This window comes from Urocitellus parryii, chromosome 13 (assembly GCF_045843805.1).
Source record: "Urocitellus parryii isolate mUroPar1 chromosome 13, mUroPar1.hap1, whole genome shotgun sequence".
Classification (NCBI taxonomy): domain Eukaryota; kingdom Metazoa; phylum Chordata; class Mammalia; order Rodentia; family Sciuridae; genus Urocitellus; species Urocitellus parryii.
The window spans coordinates 27,491,411-27,512,516 of record NC_135543.1 but is presented as its reverse complement, the minus strand read 5'-3'; the positions used below and the strand labels follow the sequence as shown (position 1 = coordinate 27,512,516).

At 42.2% G+C, this 21,106-nt stretch overlaps 1 protein-coding gene across 1 annotated transcript; it reads left to right on the top strand.

Annotated features, from left to right (window-relative positions):
• Positions 1–407: 407 nt before the first annotated feature.
• Positions 408–20,112, top strand: Slc14a1 (solute carrier family 14 member 1 (Kidd blood group)). The gene is made up of 9 exons (XM_026398611.2): positions 408–554; positions 3,426–3,582; positions 4,112–4,301; positions 6,374–6,502; positions 8,252–8,444; positions 10,976–11,123; positions 11,333–11,467; positions 17,973–18,022; positions 19,939–20,112. The coding sequence occupies exons 1-9, from the start codon at positions 408–410 to the stop codon at positions 20,110–20,112; spliced, it is 1,323 nt and encodes a 440-aa protein (XP_026254396.1).
• The last annotated feature ends 994 nt before the right edge of the window (positions 20,113–21,106 follow it).

The window sequence follows — 21,106 nt, the reverse complement described above, 5'->3', positions numbered from 1 at the left end:
ATAGAACCCTAAATTTGCCACAAGCACTTTGGAGCCTGAGCTCACCTCTCCCTTTGGAGAAGGTTTCACATGGGCCAAGCCTCCTGCCAGCAGAGAAGAAAAACGCAGCAGAACCAAGCCTGGGTTTTGGGCTCTGCGCAGCAGCATGATGGGCTGCCATTTTTTTTTTTTTCTTTTTAAGTAAAACAAAATGAACATTCCATTTCTGCAGTCAGCTCCTTGTCTCTCTTCCCTCCGGCTGCAAGCTCTTTGATGAAGAGGAGGTCTGTCCTTGGTGTTGGAGGCCCTGTGCAACCTCCAACACCGGGGGCCCCATTGCCCCCTCCCCACTACCCCCATCTGGGCTTTCTCGTGCTCACTGGATTCATGTATTTTTGCCCTTTGTCATGTATGGAGAAAAAGGAAGGATGAATGGACGGTCTTTGATTGGTGGCGCTGGTGACGCCCGTCATGGTCCTATTTGGATAGACCCTTTTGGAAATAAAGCTGGTGAGGCAGCGCACGAAGGCTTTGCCCGGCTAAGCTTGGTCCTGGCCCATGAGCCACAAGAACAGGTATGCTCCCCGCTGCAGCCTCCTCTGGGGAACCTGGGAGCCTGCTGCAAGCTCTGGTGTGTCTTTTCTGAGAAGAGCCTGGGAAGTGGGGGGTCAGCAAGCTCCGCTGAGCTCAGGGCTTTGGGCTGAACCAAAGGCCCATGATTCCTGTGCCAAAAAGCCACTTGGTAATGCCTGTGGTTTAGAGGTCTGACCACTGAGTTGGGGATTTCTGGAAGCCTTGCAAAAGCACGGGAACCATGGCCTGGGATTTTACATTTATCCTGCTCCTATTAGAATTCTTTTTATTTTATTTTCCTCTCCTCTTGGTTGAAATGTAATGGTCTATTTAGTCGGGATCGGGCAGAGCATCTCCATAGCTTCTCACTGACTTCACATGTAGAAGGGGTGGAACCCTTAAATTTCCCTAAGGAAATGCACATATTCTAGCATGATCAAATTCTAGAGAATTGCAACTTGAAATTACTGACTGCTCCTAACCAGTTCTCCTGCCCCAGTTCTAGAACAAGTATCAAGGCTCCCAGGGTTTCGAGAATGTTTGTTGAACTAGCAGTTCAGAATAAATGGTTCATGAGATCTCTCTTGAACGCAGCCTCTGTCTCAAGTCAGGAGAAGCCCCTGTGTAGGACATCATAGCCCTCCCGCGCATCCCAGCACATAGATATTGGAGACACAAATAGCTATAATAAGCCTTCTGTAGCTTGGGCTGTGGATTTTGAACAAAAAGATATTTAGTCTTAACTGGAGGTGGCTGAGCAGGGGACTCAGGTCATTCAGGTTCTCAATCACGTCTGGCCAGTTACAGTATCAGGTTTTGAATCCGTATCTCTGAAATCTCTGAGGTGATGGGGTATTTAAAACGCCCTAAAACAAACAAATATATCCTGGAAATTTTGAGAGCATGAATTTTATTCTGGAATTTGTTCTGTAGTCAATGGGAAATACCACTCCCCCACCCCTCCCCCTGTTTTCCTTGGAATCTGTCACTTTGGGGACCTTATATATTCAGTACAGAAACTCCAGGAAGCTGTGGCTTTGTGCTTTTTGTGGTTACCTGGACAAAGCCCAGGGCCTCTCATGACTTGGTATGGCTTTGAAAATGGGTCATTGAGGAAGGGGCTTACCGTGCCATATTTTCAGTTGTGAGATATGAAGAAGGAGATGTCTGAAAATAAGAAAGAGCCATCATTCAGATACAGTATGAAATAAAGAGTAATTTTTCATAAATGCTTAATTACTCAAGTAGTTTCACATCTTCTCAGGGATAATAAAGTTTAGGTTCCTGGCCTCCAGCAGTTTCCAATGTTAGAAATTCTTTAGAAATTTCACAGATATTGGTGTCTGACATTGTTTTACCAAAACAGAATGAATGACCTTGGCCCACATTACATTGTATAAATAACTTCCACTTTGTGCAACAATTAATGGTTCACTATTGTTTAAAAAGCAGGATGATTAGTTGGGCAGTAAAGTAATACAATTGAAATATAATTGTTACTCAGAAATAAATCAGTTACCCATGTTTATTTTTGTGCTGGGCTTAATAAATACCAAAACAAGAATCAGGATGTTAAAAAAAAAAAAAAGACGTAACTTTATCTGTGAATAGCAATTTGATGTAGCAAATGGAATAACGATGAGGTCAGAAATAGCCATGAGAACCCTTTGTTCACAGCCTTGCCATGGGGGAAGATGAGCTGGTTTTCTGCTTAGACTTCGGTCATGTCTTATGTGACTGTGACTTCGGTATTCTATATCTGTGTGTTCTAGGGTCTTATGATTCGGGGTTTGCTTGCTTCCTATTGACCTGGCTGTGCTCTGGGCTTTTCTTTCACACCCAAGGAGCTTTGGCCATTGTCTTTCTCTGCTTCTGAAATTATACCATTGATATTCTTTTATATCTACTACCATAAAACCCTCATTTTGTCTACGCAGTACCATATTGTTGTCGGGTAACATTATATACTTACTGTATAAAATAGTCCCATAGTGAACACAAGCTGTGGTTTCATCGTTTGTCTTTGGCCAAGGCATGCTTACCATAATTACACCCTGTAAATCCTTATACTATACAATCCTTAGATTATGACTGGCTTTTGACGGCATAACCTTTCTCAGTTTCTATATCTTTGTGGAATATCATTCTTACCTGTGTTTACACATTTAAATGGCAGGTTCCAAAAGAAAAGAAGATCTGAGACAGTTGCATGATAGAAAAACAAATTTCAGCAGTATTGGATTTGGAGAGTGGGGGCGGAAGGCTTGTTTAAGAACCTTAGGAAGATTCTTAAAACACTCAAACTGTTTTGTTTTTCTTTTTGAATTTCCCCTTCAAAGTCTTAAATAAAAACTAATATTTTGTCATTTTAAAATTTAATTTAAAAAGGCACTTTCCTTGGAAAGTAGCTAATCAGTCTGCTTTGGGAGCAAGCCATTCTGTAACTTGATCTTGCTCCTCCTTTAATTGACAGTATGAAGTTCAAGCACTTGATTTTAGCTCTTTCCGTAGTGTTATTTGGCTTGTCATGTTAACATTTTTCTTTCTTCTCAATTAGACCGAGCCCTTGAGTACAGGAAGTTGAGGTTCAATAAATGTTTATTGAACTAGAAATTGAACCTTATATTATTACTGTCTAGAACTTTCTCATGATAGCATTAAAGACATTGATGACCAAGGTAGTGTGGAATTTGAGTTTGGATGATAATCTCCATGATTTTTCAGGAGGAAAACAGGACTTTTTTAGTCCCATGAGGCATGTCCTCATGAATATATTTAAACTCCTCTTTTGTGGCTACGGTAACTAGGCCCTAGTTGGCCCACATGGAAAGTTCTACATTAGGGATATTTATGAATTTTGTTCTTCTCTGAAGGATCCAGAAGAAGAGCTAACGATGGAGGACAGCCCCACAATGGTCAAAGTAGACCACAGTGAAAACCAGGCTGCATCATGTGGAGGGAGAAGGTGCATCCCCAAGACAATTGGCTATGTCACTGGTGATATGAAAGAATTTGCCAGGTGGCTTAAAGGTATCTATGCATCCATCCCTTGGAGAAACAGGAAAAGTGGCTTTGGGGAAATGGTTGACTGACATTTCTATTTACATCTTTGGTTAGATTCCCCATTACTCTTCACTCTCTTATTTTTTATCTTCAACCTTCAAACCTCCTGATATCTTTTCCTGGAATAGTGATCAGGGCCTGGATCCTCCTCAGAGGAAAGCAATAGGCTCCATCTGTAATTTCAGTACTTAAAAATGAAAATTTTACTATAGCTAATATCATTCCTTTGACTTAAGAATATGTACCTCTGAGGGTTGTAAGTAAGTACATTAGATTCTGAAGCTTAGATTTCAGTAGGGACAGTGTAGGTTTTGCATAAAAAAAAAACACAATGATTTGGGGGATCTGGGTGCCACTAAAGAGGCAAAGGGTTCAGAGGAAAGAAGCTTAAGGAATACCAAAAGTCAGTTTCATCTCTGAGGGACCCTGGTGTTTCTGCTCGGGGTTGGGGGTTGAAGTGGTCCTGCCACATCTTAACTTATCTCATCTATCCCAGACAAGCCTGTGGTACTCCAGTTCATTGACTGGATTCTTCGGGGCATATCCCAAGTGGTGTTCGTCAGCAACCCCATCAGTGGAATCCTGATTCTGGTGGGACTTCTGGTCCAGAACCCCTGGTGGGCTCTCAATGGCTGTGTGGGAACAGTGGTCTCCACCCTGACGGCCCTCTTGCTCAGCCAGGACAGGTAGGCACATCTGTCTATGGCATTGTGGCTCCCTTTCTGAGATAGTAGCCGACCAGCCACTGGGAGTGGTTGACAGCCACACCCTTCCTGGGAGAAACAACCTTTACTCCACAGATCTCTTCCTATTTGCCTAGAGTCAGAAGTCAAGGAATCATTTATTGTCTCTTATTCTTGATATCTGAATAATTGGCCAGTTTGAATGATGCCAGATTCTCATGATAAGACAGGGTAACCAAAACTCAGCAACAGGTGATTACCAGAAGAGCTTCTAAGGTGATCTTCTTTAATGGTCAATAAAATTATTGTCTTCAGCATTTTGTTTGAGCAAAAAAAAATGCATATGAGTTCATGAAAGGCTTAATGGCTTTTTAAAAAGCCCTTTATATTTTGCTTCATCATTAGTTTAGCAAACTCATTCTTCATAGACAATGCAAAGTTCAGCTCAGCTCTCAGAGGGACAAATCTAGTGTCGTTCTAGGATCATGCTGTACTGAATAATCCCTCATTGGTTTGTTCCAGTGAAATATGATCAACCCCACTTCCTTGGCACACTATTTCAAAGATAAGTCATATTTGCATGCTTGTTTTCAAATCTCTTTGACTTTCTTTGGTTTGAAAGACTACACTAAAATGACATTTCTGTTCCAAGATGACATGTCATCTTCCTATTGCTTTTGCCATGGCTTCTCCAATTTGTAGATGTCACCATTCATTTTCCATTGAGCAAACTCAGGCATTAACTCTCCAAGACAGTTGTCGAGAGGGCAAGTCTTTGCACAGCTCTCCACTGTCAGCCTGCGTAGTCCCACTTTCTGGATTTCAGCAATACAATTTCCCAGGTTCCCTGAAGGATTAGTGAAGGGAGACAAAGGACTTTTCAACAGGGAGTCCCACCTCTGATGTTCTCACCCCAGTGAATGCATGTGACATCAGCATTGGTAGCTCCCTGCCCTTCCCGTCTCTCCCTGCCCCGTGGCTCCCTGGATGCAGGCTCTGCATTTGACTTTCCTCACTCGTTTCACCATCTTTGCCCCCTCCCCGCAGACATCGCCCTGAAGATCCAAGCTCTTGGGGAGTAGAACCTGTGCCTTTCATGGTCATTGAAGTGGTCCTGCGACATCTTAACTTATTTCATCTATCCCAGACAAGCCTGTGGTGCTCCAGTTCTTCAACTGGATTCTTAGGGGCATATCACAAGTGGTGTCATTGCCAACTCCAGGAGCCCTGCGGGGGCCTGGCTTAACAGGCTTGGGCTTATTCTATGGAAATATTCCCATTTCTCACTCAGGGTTTCTAGTCCCCAGTTATGAAATAGGAACCATTATGGCCAGAGTAGACACTTACCTATAGGAAAATCTTTAGAAGTGAGATTAAATACCTAGCAAAGAGAGATTTCAAAAGAGGCACTAAACCTGCATGTAATTAAATGGGGTACTTTGCCAAGTAAAATATAAGTAATTATTTTTCTTCGAAGTAACTTAGAAATATATATTTCACTATGAGATATCAGTGCATGAGCAAGGCCTGGGGTTCAATCCCCAGCACCAAAAAGAAGAAGAAGGAGGAGAAGGATAAATGCATATTTAGACACAGCAATATGAAACCATATGCTAAATTGAAAGATTTGGGAGATTAATGTTTATAAAGATACTACATTTACATTTCAGGAATCTAATAGGTTGCACCAAAAAATCAGGGTTAGGAAACAGTTTTATATGAAAAAAAAAAAAACTCTACTTAATGATTTAAAATAAATAATAAGAACTTTCTGCAAGAAAGATGAAATGAAGCAGAGCAGGTGGCCTGGCCTATTCCCCCTCCTCCCTCAGACCCTCTACACCTGTCCTTGGCTGTGACACCTATGGAGAGGGTTGTTCTACATGCACATTTGTAGTTTTATCTATATATATATATACTTCCTGTTTTTATTAGTATTTATATGATGGTTAATAGTCTTTGAAACATTTCTAAATATAATTTCATTTTCTAATATGAATGTGATCTAGAAGTTACAAGTATAGTTGACATGCAGGCCTCCCCATGTCTACTTGTGCTGTGCCTCCTGCCTACAGGTCTGCCATAGCAGCTGGGCTCCATGGCTACAATGGCACCTTGGTGGGATTACTCATAGCTGTCTTCTCAGATCAAGGAAACTATTTCTGGTGGCTATTATTGCCTGTATCTGCTCTGTCTATGACGTGGTAAGTACCTGCTTTTCAAAATGCCTCTTAAAAAATTGTAGAGGGATGGGCTGGGGATGTATCTCAGTGATAGAGCCCTTGCCTAGCATGGGGTAAGGCCCTGGGTTCTATCCCCAGCACCATTAAAAAAAAGTATGGAAGGAGGAAGAAATGAAGGGTTGGTGTTTAATGGGTACAAGTGTCCATTTTGTAATGTGAAAACTGTCTTGTAAAGTGACAAGTTGTATAACAGTGACAGATGTATAACAATGTGAATGTACTTAATGTCATTGTACACTTAATAATGGTTAAATGGTAAATTTGATGTTATGTGTATTTTACCACAACATTTTTAAAAAACAAATAACTTGGGGGAGGGGTACTAGGGATTTAACCAGGGTTGCTGTGCCACTAAGGTATATTCCCAGCCATTTTCATTTTTTTGTTTTGAGACAAGGGCTTGCTAAGTTACTTAGGGCCTCCCTAAAATACTGAGGCTGACCTTGAATTTGCAGTCCTCCTGCGTCAGCCTCCCTAGTTGCTGAAATTACAGGTGTAAGCCATTGTGCCCGTCTGAAAATAGAGAATTTTTTAAAAATTAGACTCAGGTTATGTCCACTGGAAAAAGTAATAACCACCTAAAATTGTATGTTTCATTCAACCAGTTGTTTGGCCTTCTACCAGTTCCTCTATAATTCCTCCAATACCTTTGCCTCATCCAGAAGTTCTCAGCCTTAGATGCACACTAAGCTCACTGATGTATGTGACCACACACATCACACACTCACACCAATCAGTATCCTGATGTGATTGGTGATCTTCCCAGGTGATTCTAAAATATACCAATTCTAAAATATACCAATGTTGAGACCCACTCCCACATCGTTGTTCTCAAATTTGAGTACTATCGGAATCACCTAGAGGACTTATTAAAACACAGGTGGCTGCTCCCCATTCCCAGAGTTTCTGGTTCAGTCTGTCTGGAGTGGAGCCTGAGAACTTGGCATTTTTAACAAGTTCCCAGGTAATGCTGATGTGGCTGGTCCAGGGACCCCATTTTTAGAACTCAGCTGTGGCCAGTGGGTGCTCACCACACCTCCCACAACCCAGGAAATCTGGAGTTCTGATCTTAGAAATGTGGCTTCTTGATTGGTTCAATAAGAGGGAGATACACAGGCCCAAGGACCACCCAAACTAGTCCTAAATTTACAGACCAGGAAACTGAGGACCTGTGTCTTGCTTAAGGTCACAACACTTGTCAGTAGCTCAAAATTGTCAACTCTTCCCCCTGAATAGAAAATCTCTTTCCTCTAACCTACACTACCTGTATCCTTCCTTGGGCAAGTATTTCTCTTTTCCCAAATAAGATGTGCATAATAGATCCATGAAGAGATGGATGCAGGAGTCTGGTATCCTCTGATGGGAGGAAGGGACACATGATCCAGTGTTGCAGGGCACCTTAGCTCTGTACATAATTTATTAAGTACTTCAAAGGTATTTTCAAAACCTTGATGTAGAATTTACTCTGAGCAACCCCAGAGTATAGATTTTCAAAAGCCAAAGAAGCTAAGAGTTGATTTTTTTGGTACTGTGTTTTTGAATTATCATTTCCATGATGAACGTATCCCATATTTCCAGTCTGTGGGTGGTTTAGCAACAGAACACTTTAAGCACATACTGGAAGGCGAAGCAAAGTCCTTGATGGTGTAGAGACCCCGTTGTCCAGTCTGGCTTGTCACATCCAGATTGTTCTGTTCCGTTCCTTTTTAGCCCGGTTTTCTCGAGTGCATTGAGCTCAGTGTTCAGCAAGTGGGACCTTCCTGTCTTCACTCTCCCTTTCAACATGGCATTGTCAATGTACCTTTCGGCCACAGGACATTACAATCCATTCTTTCCAAGCCAGCTGATCACACCTATAAGCTCAGTTCCCAATGTCACCTGGTCTGACCTCAGTGCCCTGGAGGTAAGTTGCGCTATCTTCTCACAATCCCCCTCTCCCTTAAAGACACCCAGGTCCTCTGGCTCATTGCCCATGGGTATCTGAGTCTCCTAGATACTCAGTACTTCATGGTCTTTCTGCCTTGTGCTTACCATCTAAAACAATGGTTCTACTCTGGAGCTTTGGTATCTAAGGGATTTTTAAAAATAATTATTTGTTCAAAGCTAAAATTTCCCCCTTATTAAAAAAAAAATCCACAGTGCCATCTCCAGAGTATAGCACCACTGGGATTCAGACACACTATTGTGAGTGGGATTCAGACACACTTTGTGAGCTTGGCCCTTATTTGGGTGGATGTGATGGAGACCAGGGATCAGGATGGTGGCCTCTGACCTGGAGCTCAATCTTCCATGACCTGGTTCCTCCAGTCAGAAGCATTGCGGGCTGACTCTCACTGCAGAACCTCTCTGTTCTGCCTTTTCTTCTGGCTTAGCTCATACAGTGTGCAGAGTAATCCAGGATTCTTGGCTTTGGTAAGCATCAGAGACACCCAGGGAATTTTTTAACTATCAAAACAAGCTCCATCTCAGACCCTCTAAATCATAATCCCTGAAACTGGGGTCTGAGAACCTGTATTAACAAACCCTCCAAATTGTGATGCAGGCCTGACTTTGAGAACCATTCTACCCCAGGATACAGGGTGCAAAGTGTATCTTTGCAGATGGGTATGCATGTAGAGAGGACGGATTCTTAAACCCCTAGTTAACCCCAATTGAGTTCCAGCTCTTCCTGCTTGTGTTTATGGAGTAAATATGCTTAAGATTTCTTGATCATTAAGAACAAGAGAATACTTGAAATCAGGAGAAAACCAAAGAAAACTTACCTTTTTTTTATGTGCAAAAGACTGGCTCTCCCTTTCTCCAGTTAGGAAACACCCTCTGTTGTGCTCTTTGCTGAGCAGTGAAAATACAAGAGAAACTCATGAGCCTTTGCTTCCTACCCAAAGAATGAATAAGAGCTTTTGGAAATAGCCAGAAGGAAAATTAAAAATAAATGTATTAGAACTACTTATAAAGAAATAATTTACAAAATAATATGAATCTCTCTAGAACTGTTGTGTCTCATATAGCAGCCTCATATGGCTCAATTTAGATGTAAATTAATTAAAAACTCTGTTCCACAACTTCACTAGCCACATTTCAGCTGCCTGATAGCCACAGGAGGCTAGTAGCTCCTGCACTGGACAGCGTGGGTGTAGACAATCTGTCACCCGATGGACAGGCTGACCTGGGACAGGGGAGTGGTTTGTCCCTCCTCTCTCAGAACCTATATCAACACACTTACTTGACATCTCATTCAATTTCCCCACCCCCTGGCTACCTGAGGGATAGTTATGTTATCAAGTTCAGAGATAAAAACCTATACTTCTTTGCCTGTGTGAAGCTGCCTGTTCTAGAAGAAACAGCAGGAAATTATCTTGTGTAAACACAAAGACCCAGCAACACCCAGAGGGATTTAGAGCCCATGTCTGGTGTGCTGAGCAGAGACCCTGCCAGCATGTGGAAGCCAGTGTGAGACCCAGCCGAAGACAAGAGGGGAGAGGACACATCCCCTGTGCCAGAGCCGGGGCTCCCTCTGTCAGAGTCTTTGCCTGCAGAGGGTCTGGCCTAGAGGCACACATATAACCCAGAACAGGTGAAGGGGCCACAGGAGAAGGCATCTTTCAGGAATTATCCTCACTCAAAATGGAAATGTCAAGGTGATGATATCTATCTTGGCCCTATCAAGAGTATTATTATAAAAATTATCATTTGAGTCAAATTCTGTGCCTTCTTGAGAACTCCCATTCTGTGAAAACTTTAAATTCAGGCCTCAATCACAAAGGAGAATTATGACATTTGTGTGTATTTTTGTGTTTGATGTCTGACTGACAGGTGTTAATAACTGGAATAAGTTACGGATGTGTTTAAACTAATACATGTCCTACTTAACATCAAAAGGGCAAATATGGTCCTGATTCATGACCTTGCTTATAATCTCTTCTAAATTGTGTCTAAGATCATTCAGCTCCAGGTCTCTGGCCCTAGTAGGAGCACTCAAATTGCACGGTAGTAATATTTCTATTGAATAGGAATATTTGATAGAATTGATTATTGCCCTCAACACCAATAGATAATTCGAAGCAAAAGGAGCTGTGGTTCCTACTATCCTCAGTAGAAGCTGTGACAGATCCTCACAGCCAGAAGCAATGACTACGCTGAGAGCCTCCCAGGGATCGAGGCCAAGGGCAGGACACATCAGGGAGTCAGGGCGCATAGGAGATTTGGGAAAGGCGTGCACAGCTGCACCAGGGAAGGGCAGATGTACCTGTGTGGATAAAGCTAAAGAAGGATGGAGATTTTGTTTTTTGTAATTAAAGGAGAGAATTTTAAAGATTAGTTAAAACTGATCTGAACATGAGAATGCTAAATCTAAAATAACACTGAGTTTGGGGGTGTCCTGTAGGTTTTATGATCAGTCATTTGGGAGCCTCAGATTTGTACTTGATTTTGCAGCTTTTGAAGTCCCTGCCAGTGGGGGTTGGTCAGATATATGGTTGTGACAACCCATGGACTGGGGGCATCTTCTTATGTGGCCTCCTGCTCTCCTCCCCCCTCATGTGCCTGCACGCCGCCATCGGATCACTGCTGGGGATAGTCGCAGGTAAGCACAAGACTCGTTGAGCTCCTCCAGCATCCTGTGCATGGTCTCAGGTATATTCTGTATTCCAGACCTTTCTCGAAGTCTCTGCTTCCTGGGAACCAACGGGAGATCTATGATGCTCCCCCTAACCCCAGGACCACACCCCTGTCTCATTCCAGAGCATCCTCCCTTTTGTCCAGAGCACTGACCACTTCTGTCTTACCTAACAGGACTCAGTCTCTCAGCGCCATTTAAGGACATCTACTTTGGACTCTGGGGTTACAACAGTTCTCTGGCCTGCATTGCAATTGGGGGAATGTTCATAGCTCTCACCTGGCAAGCCCACCTCCTAGCTCTTGCCTGCGGTGAGTATCCTACCATGGGGTAGGGGGAAGGTTGTTCCCAGCTATGGGACCCACATCAAGGAATTAAAAAGGATTGTGTAAGATTAGAACTGGAATCCTAACTCGGCCCACCTGAGATTTAATAATGTGAGCAGGTCAATGATGTCCCCTCTCTGGGAGTATTAAAGTCACTTTTGCCTCTCTCATTGTGAAGTTAGGAGCCTATTGAATCATGTTGACAACACCACATTATGTATATTTGGGGGGCCTGGACATCAGATTTGTCCTGCATTCTTGGTGTTTATTGTTTAACCCCCCCCCCCAAAAAAAATAATTAAGTAAAATAAGCTAAATATCAGGTCATATTTCTGATATGAATCAGGGGGAAGTACAGGTGGCCCTTTGAGAATCACATTCATCCAGCTGTCCTCACACTTCAGCAGGCACAGAACCCAGATCACTGGGTCTCACACTGTGTCTCCAACTCAGAGGTAGAGGCAACGGAGAGGCATCTGTGTCTCTAGCAAGCTCCCAGCGGGGCCAGATGCTGCTGGCCTCCGGTTCACACATTGAGAGCTGATTTCTTAAACCTTTCGGACCCAGGACTAGCCAGACTCTGCCAGTCAGAGCTGGAAGGCGTCCTGGGAGAACTCCAGTTCAGCTTCTCACTTCTCAGTTTGGGTAAGGAGGACAAAGTTTAAAGGAAGTGTGGAAAGACATTCCGCACTGGATTTTCTAGGGGTAAACCCAAACCTACCAGCCAGAACCTGCAATTGTTCACCCTGCCCCTGGCTGCTCCTGTGTGACAGCATTAGGCCCTTATGGCAACCCCTCAGGCTAAACAGACCTCAGGAGATTTGGATCTGAAATGCTGGTGGCTTCCCCAACCTGATTATAAAGCGCATGCTGCTTCATGGAAAGCATCCTGAGACGTAATTCAATGTAATAACAGTATTTAAAATAATGCTCTGGAGTGGAAGGAGTGATACTCCTTTAGATACAAAAAGGTGAGAGCGATAGTGGAATGTGGAGAAATTATTTCTAATCTGGTGGAAGTATGTGTTCAGATTCATTTTCTCACCAGTTAATTGATCCAAGCTACCTAAGTAGTCATTACAATGGTGAACCACATTTCAGGCAAGAGGTAGAGCGGGATTTCTGCCCTGGTCAGAGGTGAGATAGAACCAAGGGTTGGTAAGGCCCCATTCAATTGTGATTTGTGCTGCAGCAAAGCTAATAGTACTCGGGCTGTGGGAGGCTGAGGCAGGAAAACTGCAAGTTGGAGCCTCAGCAATTTGGGAGATCCTAAGCAACTTAGTGTGACCCTGTCTCAAAATAAAAAATAAAAGGGCTAGGGTTTAGTTCAGTGGTAGAGCACCCCTGGGTTCAGTCCCCAGTGTTGCAAAAGGATAAAAATTTTAAAATAAAAATATTTTTTTAATTTTAATTTTTTATTTGTTTTAATTAGTTACACATGGCAGTACAATGATCTTGACATATCATACATTTGAATCAGATAGGGTATAATTTCTCATTTTTCTGAGTGTACAGGTTGCAGAATCACATGGGTTATGCAGTCACGTATATACATACAGCAATAATAATGTCAAATTGAAAAAAAATTCAATTGGTGTCACCACTTAGATGTCATTCTGTCAGTTTCTTTATAGTTACTCGGCTGTTTCACCTAATATCTGTATCTGTTTTGTTCACTCTTCACATTTGTTCACAAGTTCAAGGCTAAGAAGCTGTGGACAGATTCTGTGGTCATCTGAGCTTAGCTGGGGTTAGACACTCTCATTCTCCAACCTTATAGCTTTATTCTGAAACTGGTTTCAGACCTCTATTTGCAGTAGCAGCAAATAAGTATTAAACAGTCATGAGGCAACCCAAAAGCTTTAGGTCCTAAGCAGTTCCTGAGCACAGAGAATGTTAGAGTGGACAGTGGAGCCTGGGGAGTAAAGAGGGGAGCCTCTGCAGAATTAATTGCATAACAAAGAGAAATCTGCAGCACAGGCTCCTCTGGGGGAACGTCACAGTTAGAATCATCAGAAGTCCCCCCTAGAGATGGTGGTTTTTCTGTGAGTCCTAAAACATTGGAGGAGGAGTTGTGTTTGGTGGAAAGAGTAACACAGTTCAGTGTGGTGACAGCCTGAGTGCATCCTTCAAAGTCAGGCAGAAACTTGATCACAGGAGATGTTGATGCGGTTTGGCAGACCTTGGAGGGGGATGTGTTTTCCCAAAGTTGGAATATCTTCCTTATTTCCTTTATGATAGTAGTGCGGTCTTATTGTACAAAACAAAACAAAAATCCAATCTGTATAAAGAAGTATAAAGTAGAAAATGAAAATACCAGCCAGATGCAATGGGTGTACACCTGTGATCCCAGCTGCTGGGGAGGCTGAAGCAGTAGGATGGCAAGTTCAAGGTCAGCCTGGGAACTAGTGAGACCCTATTTCAAAATAAAATAAAAAGAGACGGAGATGTAGCTCAGTGGGAGAGTGCTTGCCAAGCATGCAGGAGGATCAATGCCAAGTAACAAAACAAAACAAAAAAAGTAAAAATATTCCATTCTACTCCCTAGGTCCAATTTTTTCACCTCTCTTTTATTAAATTGACACTTGTAGTAATTTGTAAGATCCTTGATAATCTCCCCGTCTCGGGGACTGTAACTTAAGCAGAGTTTCACAATCCCTTTTGTCACATGAGACAACACAATCACAGGTTCTGGGAATTAGGATGTGGGCATTTGTAGAGGGCACACTTACCTTCCTTTGGATAGAACAGATATCTTGACTAGCATAGAACAGTGGTTAAAGTAGTATATGGAACTAGTTCAGATCACACACCATGGTGCCAGACTTGTGGAATCAAATCCCAGCTCTACTTAGCTTTCTGAACTTAAGCAATTTATTTAACTTTTCTGTGTCTCAGTTCTACACTTTAAAAAATGGGAGTTAAGTACCTGCCTCATAGAACTGTTCTGAGGATTAGTCCATGTGTACATAAAGCACATTAAACATAAATAGTGTCGAGCAGCTTGTTTGCATTATTTAAAACTGGAAATTTTTTTCTGGTGGCTTTGCATAACTTAGAGGAACCAACCTTGCTTATTATTTCCTCTCAATTTGTTAAGGTTCTTTTTTTTATTTTTGGTACTGGAGATTAAACCCAGGGGCACTCTACCACTGAGCTACATCACGAACCTTTTTTTATTTTTTTATTTTGAGATAGGGTCTTGCTAAATTGTGGAGGCTGGCCCTGAAGTTGCTGGGATTATAGGTGTGTGCCACCACACCCAACCTCAATTTCTTTTTTTTTTAAATTATTTTTAGTTGTAGATAAACATACAGTATCTTTATTTTTATGTGTGCTGAGGATCTAACCCAGTGCCTCACACATGGGAGGCCAGCGCTTTACCACTTTACAGCCCCAGCCCCAGACCACAATTTCTTAAATTTAACAGTCCCTTTATCTCCTCCCCAATCAGGAAGGATATCTCAGCCTGCTTTACCTCCTCTGGGGAGGCCTACCCACTAACATCTAGGGAAACCATGTTGATATTGTACAGAATTTTCATTTGGGGTTTATTATGCTTTTTTGAAAACTTGCTTTTTTAGGAAACTGTAAACTTTACTGATTTATCTATTCACTCCCCCCCACCATGTTCAGAGAGAGTTTTGTGGGAGTTTTAATACCCTGTGTGTCTTAGAACATCTTTTCACCCCTATTTCAGTTTTAGTTTAGCTGAATGCAAAATCCCAGATTTAACATTTATTTCTCTCAATACTTTGAAAATTGCCTCAAAGAGTATTTCATTGTCTTATACCCCAAATGGTTATTGAGATGTCTGAAGATAATCTAATTTTTGATAGAGGTAATTTCATTTTTCTCTCTGGACTCTTCAAATTGTCTTTTTACATAAGAGATGCTTTTCTGTGGTCCATCTATCATGGATTTTGCATTTCCGGTGTTATTAGGCACTCAGATCCTCTCAGGGTGAGCCCTCTATCTTCCTCTAATTCTAGGATATTGCTGGTTTTTAATTTTTTGGGTCTTTTCTCTCCAATCATTTATCCCTCTCCTTCTAGGGCTCTTTGTCTTTGAATGCAATACTTTTGCATTGACTTTTTCAGCACTCTGGATGTTTTCTTACTACTTCCGACTCTTTATCCCTTCACAAGGATCTCCAGGTTAGTTGACCAGCAGATCTATCTTTGGCTCCATCCATTGGGCCAGTCACCTCACCTACCAAGTGCTTCATTTCTGATTCACTAATTGAGCTTATCTGCGGTCAGATGTTCAGTTGTGCTTTCTCTCCTGGTGTCTGCTCCCCTTGGTGTCTCCTTTTCTTGCCCTGGGAGATTATTTCCTGTGGACATCAGCAGTTTGGTGATGAGTCTCAGAGTGGGGAGCAAAAGCCAGGTATTAGCTGGCATCTGTCCTGGTGCGTCAGGGGAGGGCTGTACCTGTGGGAGTTCCAGGCAGCAGAGACAGCCACGCTACAGATGTGTGTTATCAGGAGCACTTACTTGCTGGGGGAAATTCACAAGGCTTCTACTTCAGGGCCATTTCAAACACTGCTACAGTAGATATTTTGGTACAAATATCCTTGTGTACTTTGTGCAAGTATTTCTGTAACATATTTCTAGAAGTCTAACTGATGAAAGCAAAAGGAATGCCAATTTAATTTCCATAGATGCCAAATTCACTGCCCTTAAAGGGCTGTATCCCTCTCCACTGCTGCCAACAGTGTGTGAGAGCATCTGTATCTGTTGGAGCTCCAAGGGGTCCTGTCAGACTTTTTACTCTCTGCACATGAACTTTTGAGACAGACTTCCAGCCTCTCCTGGAAAGCAAGTCTAGCATGTAAAAGGCCACAGCAGGTTTCAGCTTGTCCATATCACCCTGACACTGCCAAACAAAAGGCCGCTCTTGTCCACAGGGTAAATAAATGGCCAGCCTGGATTACAGAGCGGTCCTTTCATTCACTCCAAACATGTTTATCAAGAGGAGAACTGAGAAAGCTCTGATGGCACCTGGCAGAGCTGCTAGGCAGGGGCCCATCTTGTTATTTATCTGAGGACGCTCTAAATACATCAATGGTCAGGTTACAGTAGGACTCATGCATGACAGTCCACTGGAAGGGACATCATCCATAAAGAGCAAAAATCCAGTCAACCTTTACAGTCCAAGGGCCTTTTTTCTTCATCAGCTAGCAAGAATGCTGTCAGGGAATCACCCATAAATTGTCTGTGGCGTGTAGAAGTCCCCCTCCAATGTCAGGCTTTCCCAGTACTGCTCAGCAAGTCTTAATGGACAGGTACCCACTACTTAATAGTCAGGAACTCTTGCTGTGGAGAGAAGAGCAACTTAGACTTGGAGATCACTTTAAAACAGGGCAACTGCATGAAACAGGAAAGTGCTGAAATTAGGCCTTTGAAGTACAATAGGCATTAAAAGGAGAGAAATGGAGATCAGGTCTTATGTGCTCAGGGAAATGTTTCTCAGGAGCTGGCACTTGAGACAGCAGAGGGCCCAGGAGGAGTGGTTGAATGAATGAAGGTGATCTTAGAAATGAATGAGATTGATGAAACTATGGAGGGAAACCTTCCAACCCAAGTGGTGAGCACTCCTCTGCGCAGATAGTAACCGTCACATGGTAAGAGGGATGAGTTCACAGCTGCTGTTTGTGGAAATGCATGCATTGATTTGAGAATCATCACCTCCTTGGAAAGCAGTTTTTCAAGCTGCCTTTTACCAGATGAAAAAACTAGATCCTGAGAAAGACATGGATTTGTCATTCAACAAATAAAATGGAAGAGCTGGGATTTGAAACCAGGGCTGTTTTGCCAGATGGGGTGGTGAGCCCCTGTAATCCCAGCTACTCAGGAGACTGAGGCAGGAGGATCACAAGCTGGAGGCTGGACCAGGCAACTTAGCAAAACTCTGTCTGAAAATAAAAAGGGCTGGGAATGCAACTCAGTGGTACAGTGCTCCTGGGTTCAATCCCAGATATATAGATTTTTTTAAAAAGATATATAGATACAGATATATAGATATAGATATATCTCCTAGATTCAGGGAGATTATATAGAAACCAGGTTATACCCAGAAACTCAACTATACTTGGATTAAACAATGAGGAAGTTTATTTGTCATGTATTTACTAGCCATAACAACAACAAAATAGCACCACAGACTACCTTTATTGAGCACTTACTGTGTGCTAAACATAAGCATTATTTCCTTTGTTGCTTTTATCAACCCTATGGGATAAACCTTTTACTTCCACTGCATAGGCAAGAACATGGAAGCTTAGACAGAGTCTAAGGGCAGGATTTCAATCCTGATGAGGCAGAATTTGAACCCAGAGCTTCTGACTCTAAGCTTAGTACTTGTAATCGGGGTGTGGGGCTAGCTGGATATATGTGCAAATGTGCCTTCCATGGGTTCTATATTGGAAGGCAGTCTTTCCTGTGATTCAAAATACATCTCCCAAGCATTCTTTCTCCTTTCTTTGTAGCCCTATTCACCGCCTACCTTGGAGGCAGCCTGACACACCTGATGGCTAAGGTGAGTTTGCTTCAGTATCTCTGTCCCAAGTATGATTGATCAGCTTTGAATTACATGGAAAACCCTTCTGAAGTCCACCTGGGCAGCATCCAGTGACAGGATCCATGACTGTGATGCCCACTATTCCTCACTCCTCCTCCTTTTGGAGCTTCTGGGCCACTCTCACCTCCAATCTCACAGTAAACTTTAGTCCAAACTGCAATCACCAGGCATGTTACAAATATCAGATTGCATGGTTTAAAGAGTAACTTTAACAATACTTTATCAATAACTGAATAACATTTTATCAAGTTCATAGTCTAACTGTGAGTGTCAAGAAGTTGACCTTAGAGTACCTTTTACTCAAACAGAAAGCCAGAACTATAAAATAATTGAGAAATCAGGAAAGGGGGAGAAAGATAATTGACTAAAAACCCAGATGTTATTGTTGTCGTTTTAAATCCAGTCAATAGTGTTTTGTGTTTTGTGGTTTGTTTTTATTTTTTGTTTTGTTTTGTTTTTGCGGAGGGTGAGGAGTACTGGGGATTAAACTCAGGGGCACTTGACCACTGAGCCACATCCCAGACCTATTTTGTATTTTATTTAGAGACAGGGTCTCACTGAGTTGCCTAGTGCCTTGCTTTTGCTGAGGCTGGCTTTGAACTCATGATCCTCCTGCCTCTGCCTTCTGAGCCACTGGGATTACAAGTGTGTGCTACTACACCTGGCAATAATTTTGTTTTGTTTTTTTTACTTTCTGGTCTTTATTAAATCCTTCATCCGTTGTCAATAATACTTCTAAGGCATGGCTCCTGGACAAATTATTTAATAGGCACAATCTTTCCCATTAACTATCTTTTGCCACTCTTTCTCCTTCCTTTGTACAACTGTCCTCCTGTCCTTTGATTTTCTCCTGTCCCTCACTCAAGGATCCCAGTCTCTCCTGTTTTGGAGAGAATCCTTCACCTCCGAATGCCTGAACTTTCTTCTCATCCTCATCCACCACTGCAGAAGATAAAGGGCCAGTTGCTGTCTGCCTCGACCATGTTGATGTGTTCATGGCTGCTAATGGGTCAAGATAGTACCTGGCTCTCTCAGTACTAGTATAGAGAGTTTATCTGGGAGGGTCTTTATGGAGATATAGCATCTTTACAATGATAAGCCAAATTCCCATATAGGATGGGAAGTATATCCAAGTCTCATGGAGTTCTTTGCATCCCAATAAAAAAATTCACAGGTGCCAGTCCATAGGCTAATTGAACAAACTGCTGAATTCATTATGAGATTTTGGAAAATACAGATCCTTAGGCCCAATCCCTCATCTTTCTGATCGAGTGGATCTTGTATGATACTTGGGCATCTGTTTTTTTGAACTCCCCCAGATGATTCTGATGTGCAGTCAGATTATACTCCATCACACTCCACAGGGCGTATGCATAGGACTAGAGCTAACCAGTGGTATGCTCAGAACTGAGTGAGTCACCATGGTCAGCACAGAAGGACCTACCCTAAGAAACTGAAGAGTCTATTTGGGAGACAAAATTCAAAGAAGTGAAACAAGTGGAGTCCAGGACCTAGACTGAGTGAAAGTCAAAGTAAATGGTCACCATGGACTTGACCATTCAGAGGAAGTCTTTAGCAATGCACTAAGTGTCTTCTCCATGTACCAGGTGTCCACATCTGGTGTGGGAATTCTGGATGTATGAGAAGTAAGGAAAGAAAAAATAAGGCCTAACTGACTATCCTAAAGGACACATGAAGAGACTTCCATTGTTAAACCCCTGAGATCTTAGGCCAGGCCTTCCTGGGCATTAGCAGAATCCAGAGCAAGCCCCTGGTGCTCCCGGGCCTACCAGGGTGAAAGTGTAGAGTGGTGTTGTGTGGATTAGCTTTCCAAAGGGATCTCAAAGGAATATGTGGCTTCTCTCTTTTCCCAGGTTGGATTGCCGGCTGGTACCTGGTCCTTCTGTTTGGCTACACTTCTATTCCTCCTGTTGACCACAAAAAACTCCAGCATCTACAGGATGCCACTCAGTAAAGTCACTTATCCTGAAGAGAACCGCATCTTCTATCTACAGAGCAAGAGAAGGATGGTTGAGAGCCCTTTGTGAGAGCGACCCCACCCACAGCCATGGTCACGAGTCATTTCTTATGTTCCCGTTGACTTACAGAGTCTCAGCAACTGTGGTTCTCCACTGGACAACTTCATACTGACTGTCAGCAATCTGTTCTTTTGTTCACTTTGCATTTTGCTTTTTGACTCCAGGAATATCCTGAGACATGAGGATCACATCCAGGTGACATGCTCTATTGTGGAATTTGAAACCCCAGTAAGGGTTGGCACTAAGACTGTAATGTATTTATAAAGTCAAATGCTTCAACAGAAAGACCTAGTGAATGCAGAGCTAACTAATGATATTTATTAATATTATTGGTGCTTAGTTGGCCAGATCATTTTATCAGTATTAAAAATTACACTTTATAAACCAACTAAGCCTTAAGGAATTCACAAAATTGAAGTCAATCCAGAATTCTCAGATAAGCAGTATGGCTTTTTAAAATTAATGCAAGTTACATGTTTCAGTTTTGATTGACATCACAAGGGTGCAGATAGGGTGTGGGTAAGTTCGCCAGTTCCTCAGCAGAATGGCCTCCATGCTCTCCAATGTGTGTGTCACATACATTTATAGGAGATGGTTGAGTTTCTTCATGCTGACAGAACTGTAGAAGGGGAAAAGGGATTTTATCAAAATTATTCTGAATTGCCACTTTTCTTGGAGATTGTGAAGGATGTTTTAGGTAGTTCATTACTTTTCCTATAAGAAAGAATTTCTTTCCAACATAAGAGAAGTTCCTGACTTCATCAATCCCTAGGCATTAAATAAAAATGTACATATTTATAAACTACTCAGCATAGGTATTTATAAAATGCTCAGCATACTTTACTGTAATCCCTCCTTTGATCTTACAAATACACAGAATCATCATGAAACTCCAGAGCCCTTTAAATTCACATTTTTAATTCATTTGAGGATGTATTTAAAGACTGGATGTTAAAGTGAGTTTGCTTACAGGTCTTATTTTTAGAAGTTGTTGAATTTCTTT

Excerpts from the sequence above, each read along its gene's own strand:
- Slc14a1 (XM_026398611.2), top strand. The coding sequence starts at position 408 with ATGAATGGACGGTCTTTGATTGGTGGCGCTGGTGACGCCCGTCATGGT. Across the intron at positions 3,583-4,111 it reads ATTTGCCAGGTGGCTTAAAG|ACAAGCCTGTGGTACTCCAG; the intron begins GTATCTATGCAT and ends CATCTATCCCAG. Across the intron at positions 8,445-10,975 it reads CTGACCTCAGTGCCCTGGAG|CTTTTGAAGTCCCTGCCAGT; the intron begins GTAAGTTGCGCT and ends TTGATTTTGCAG.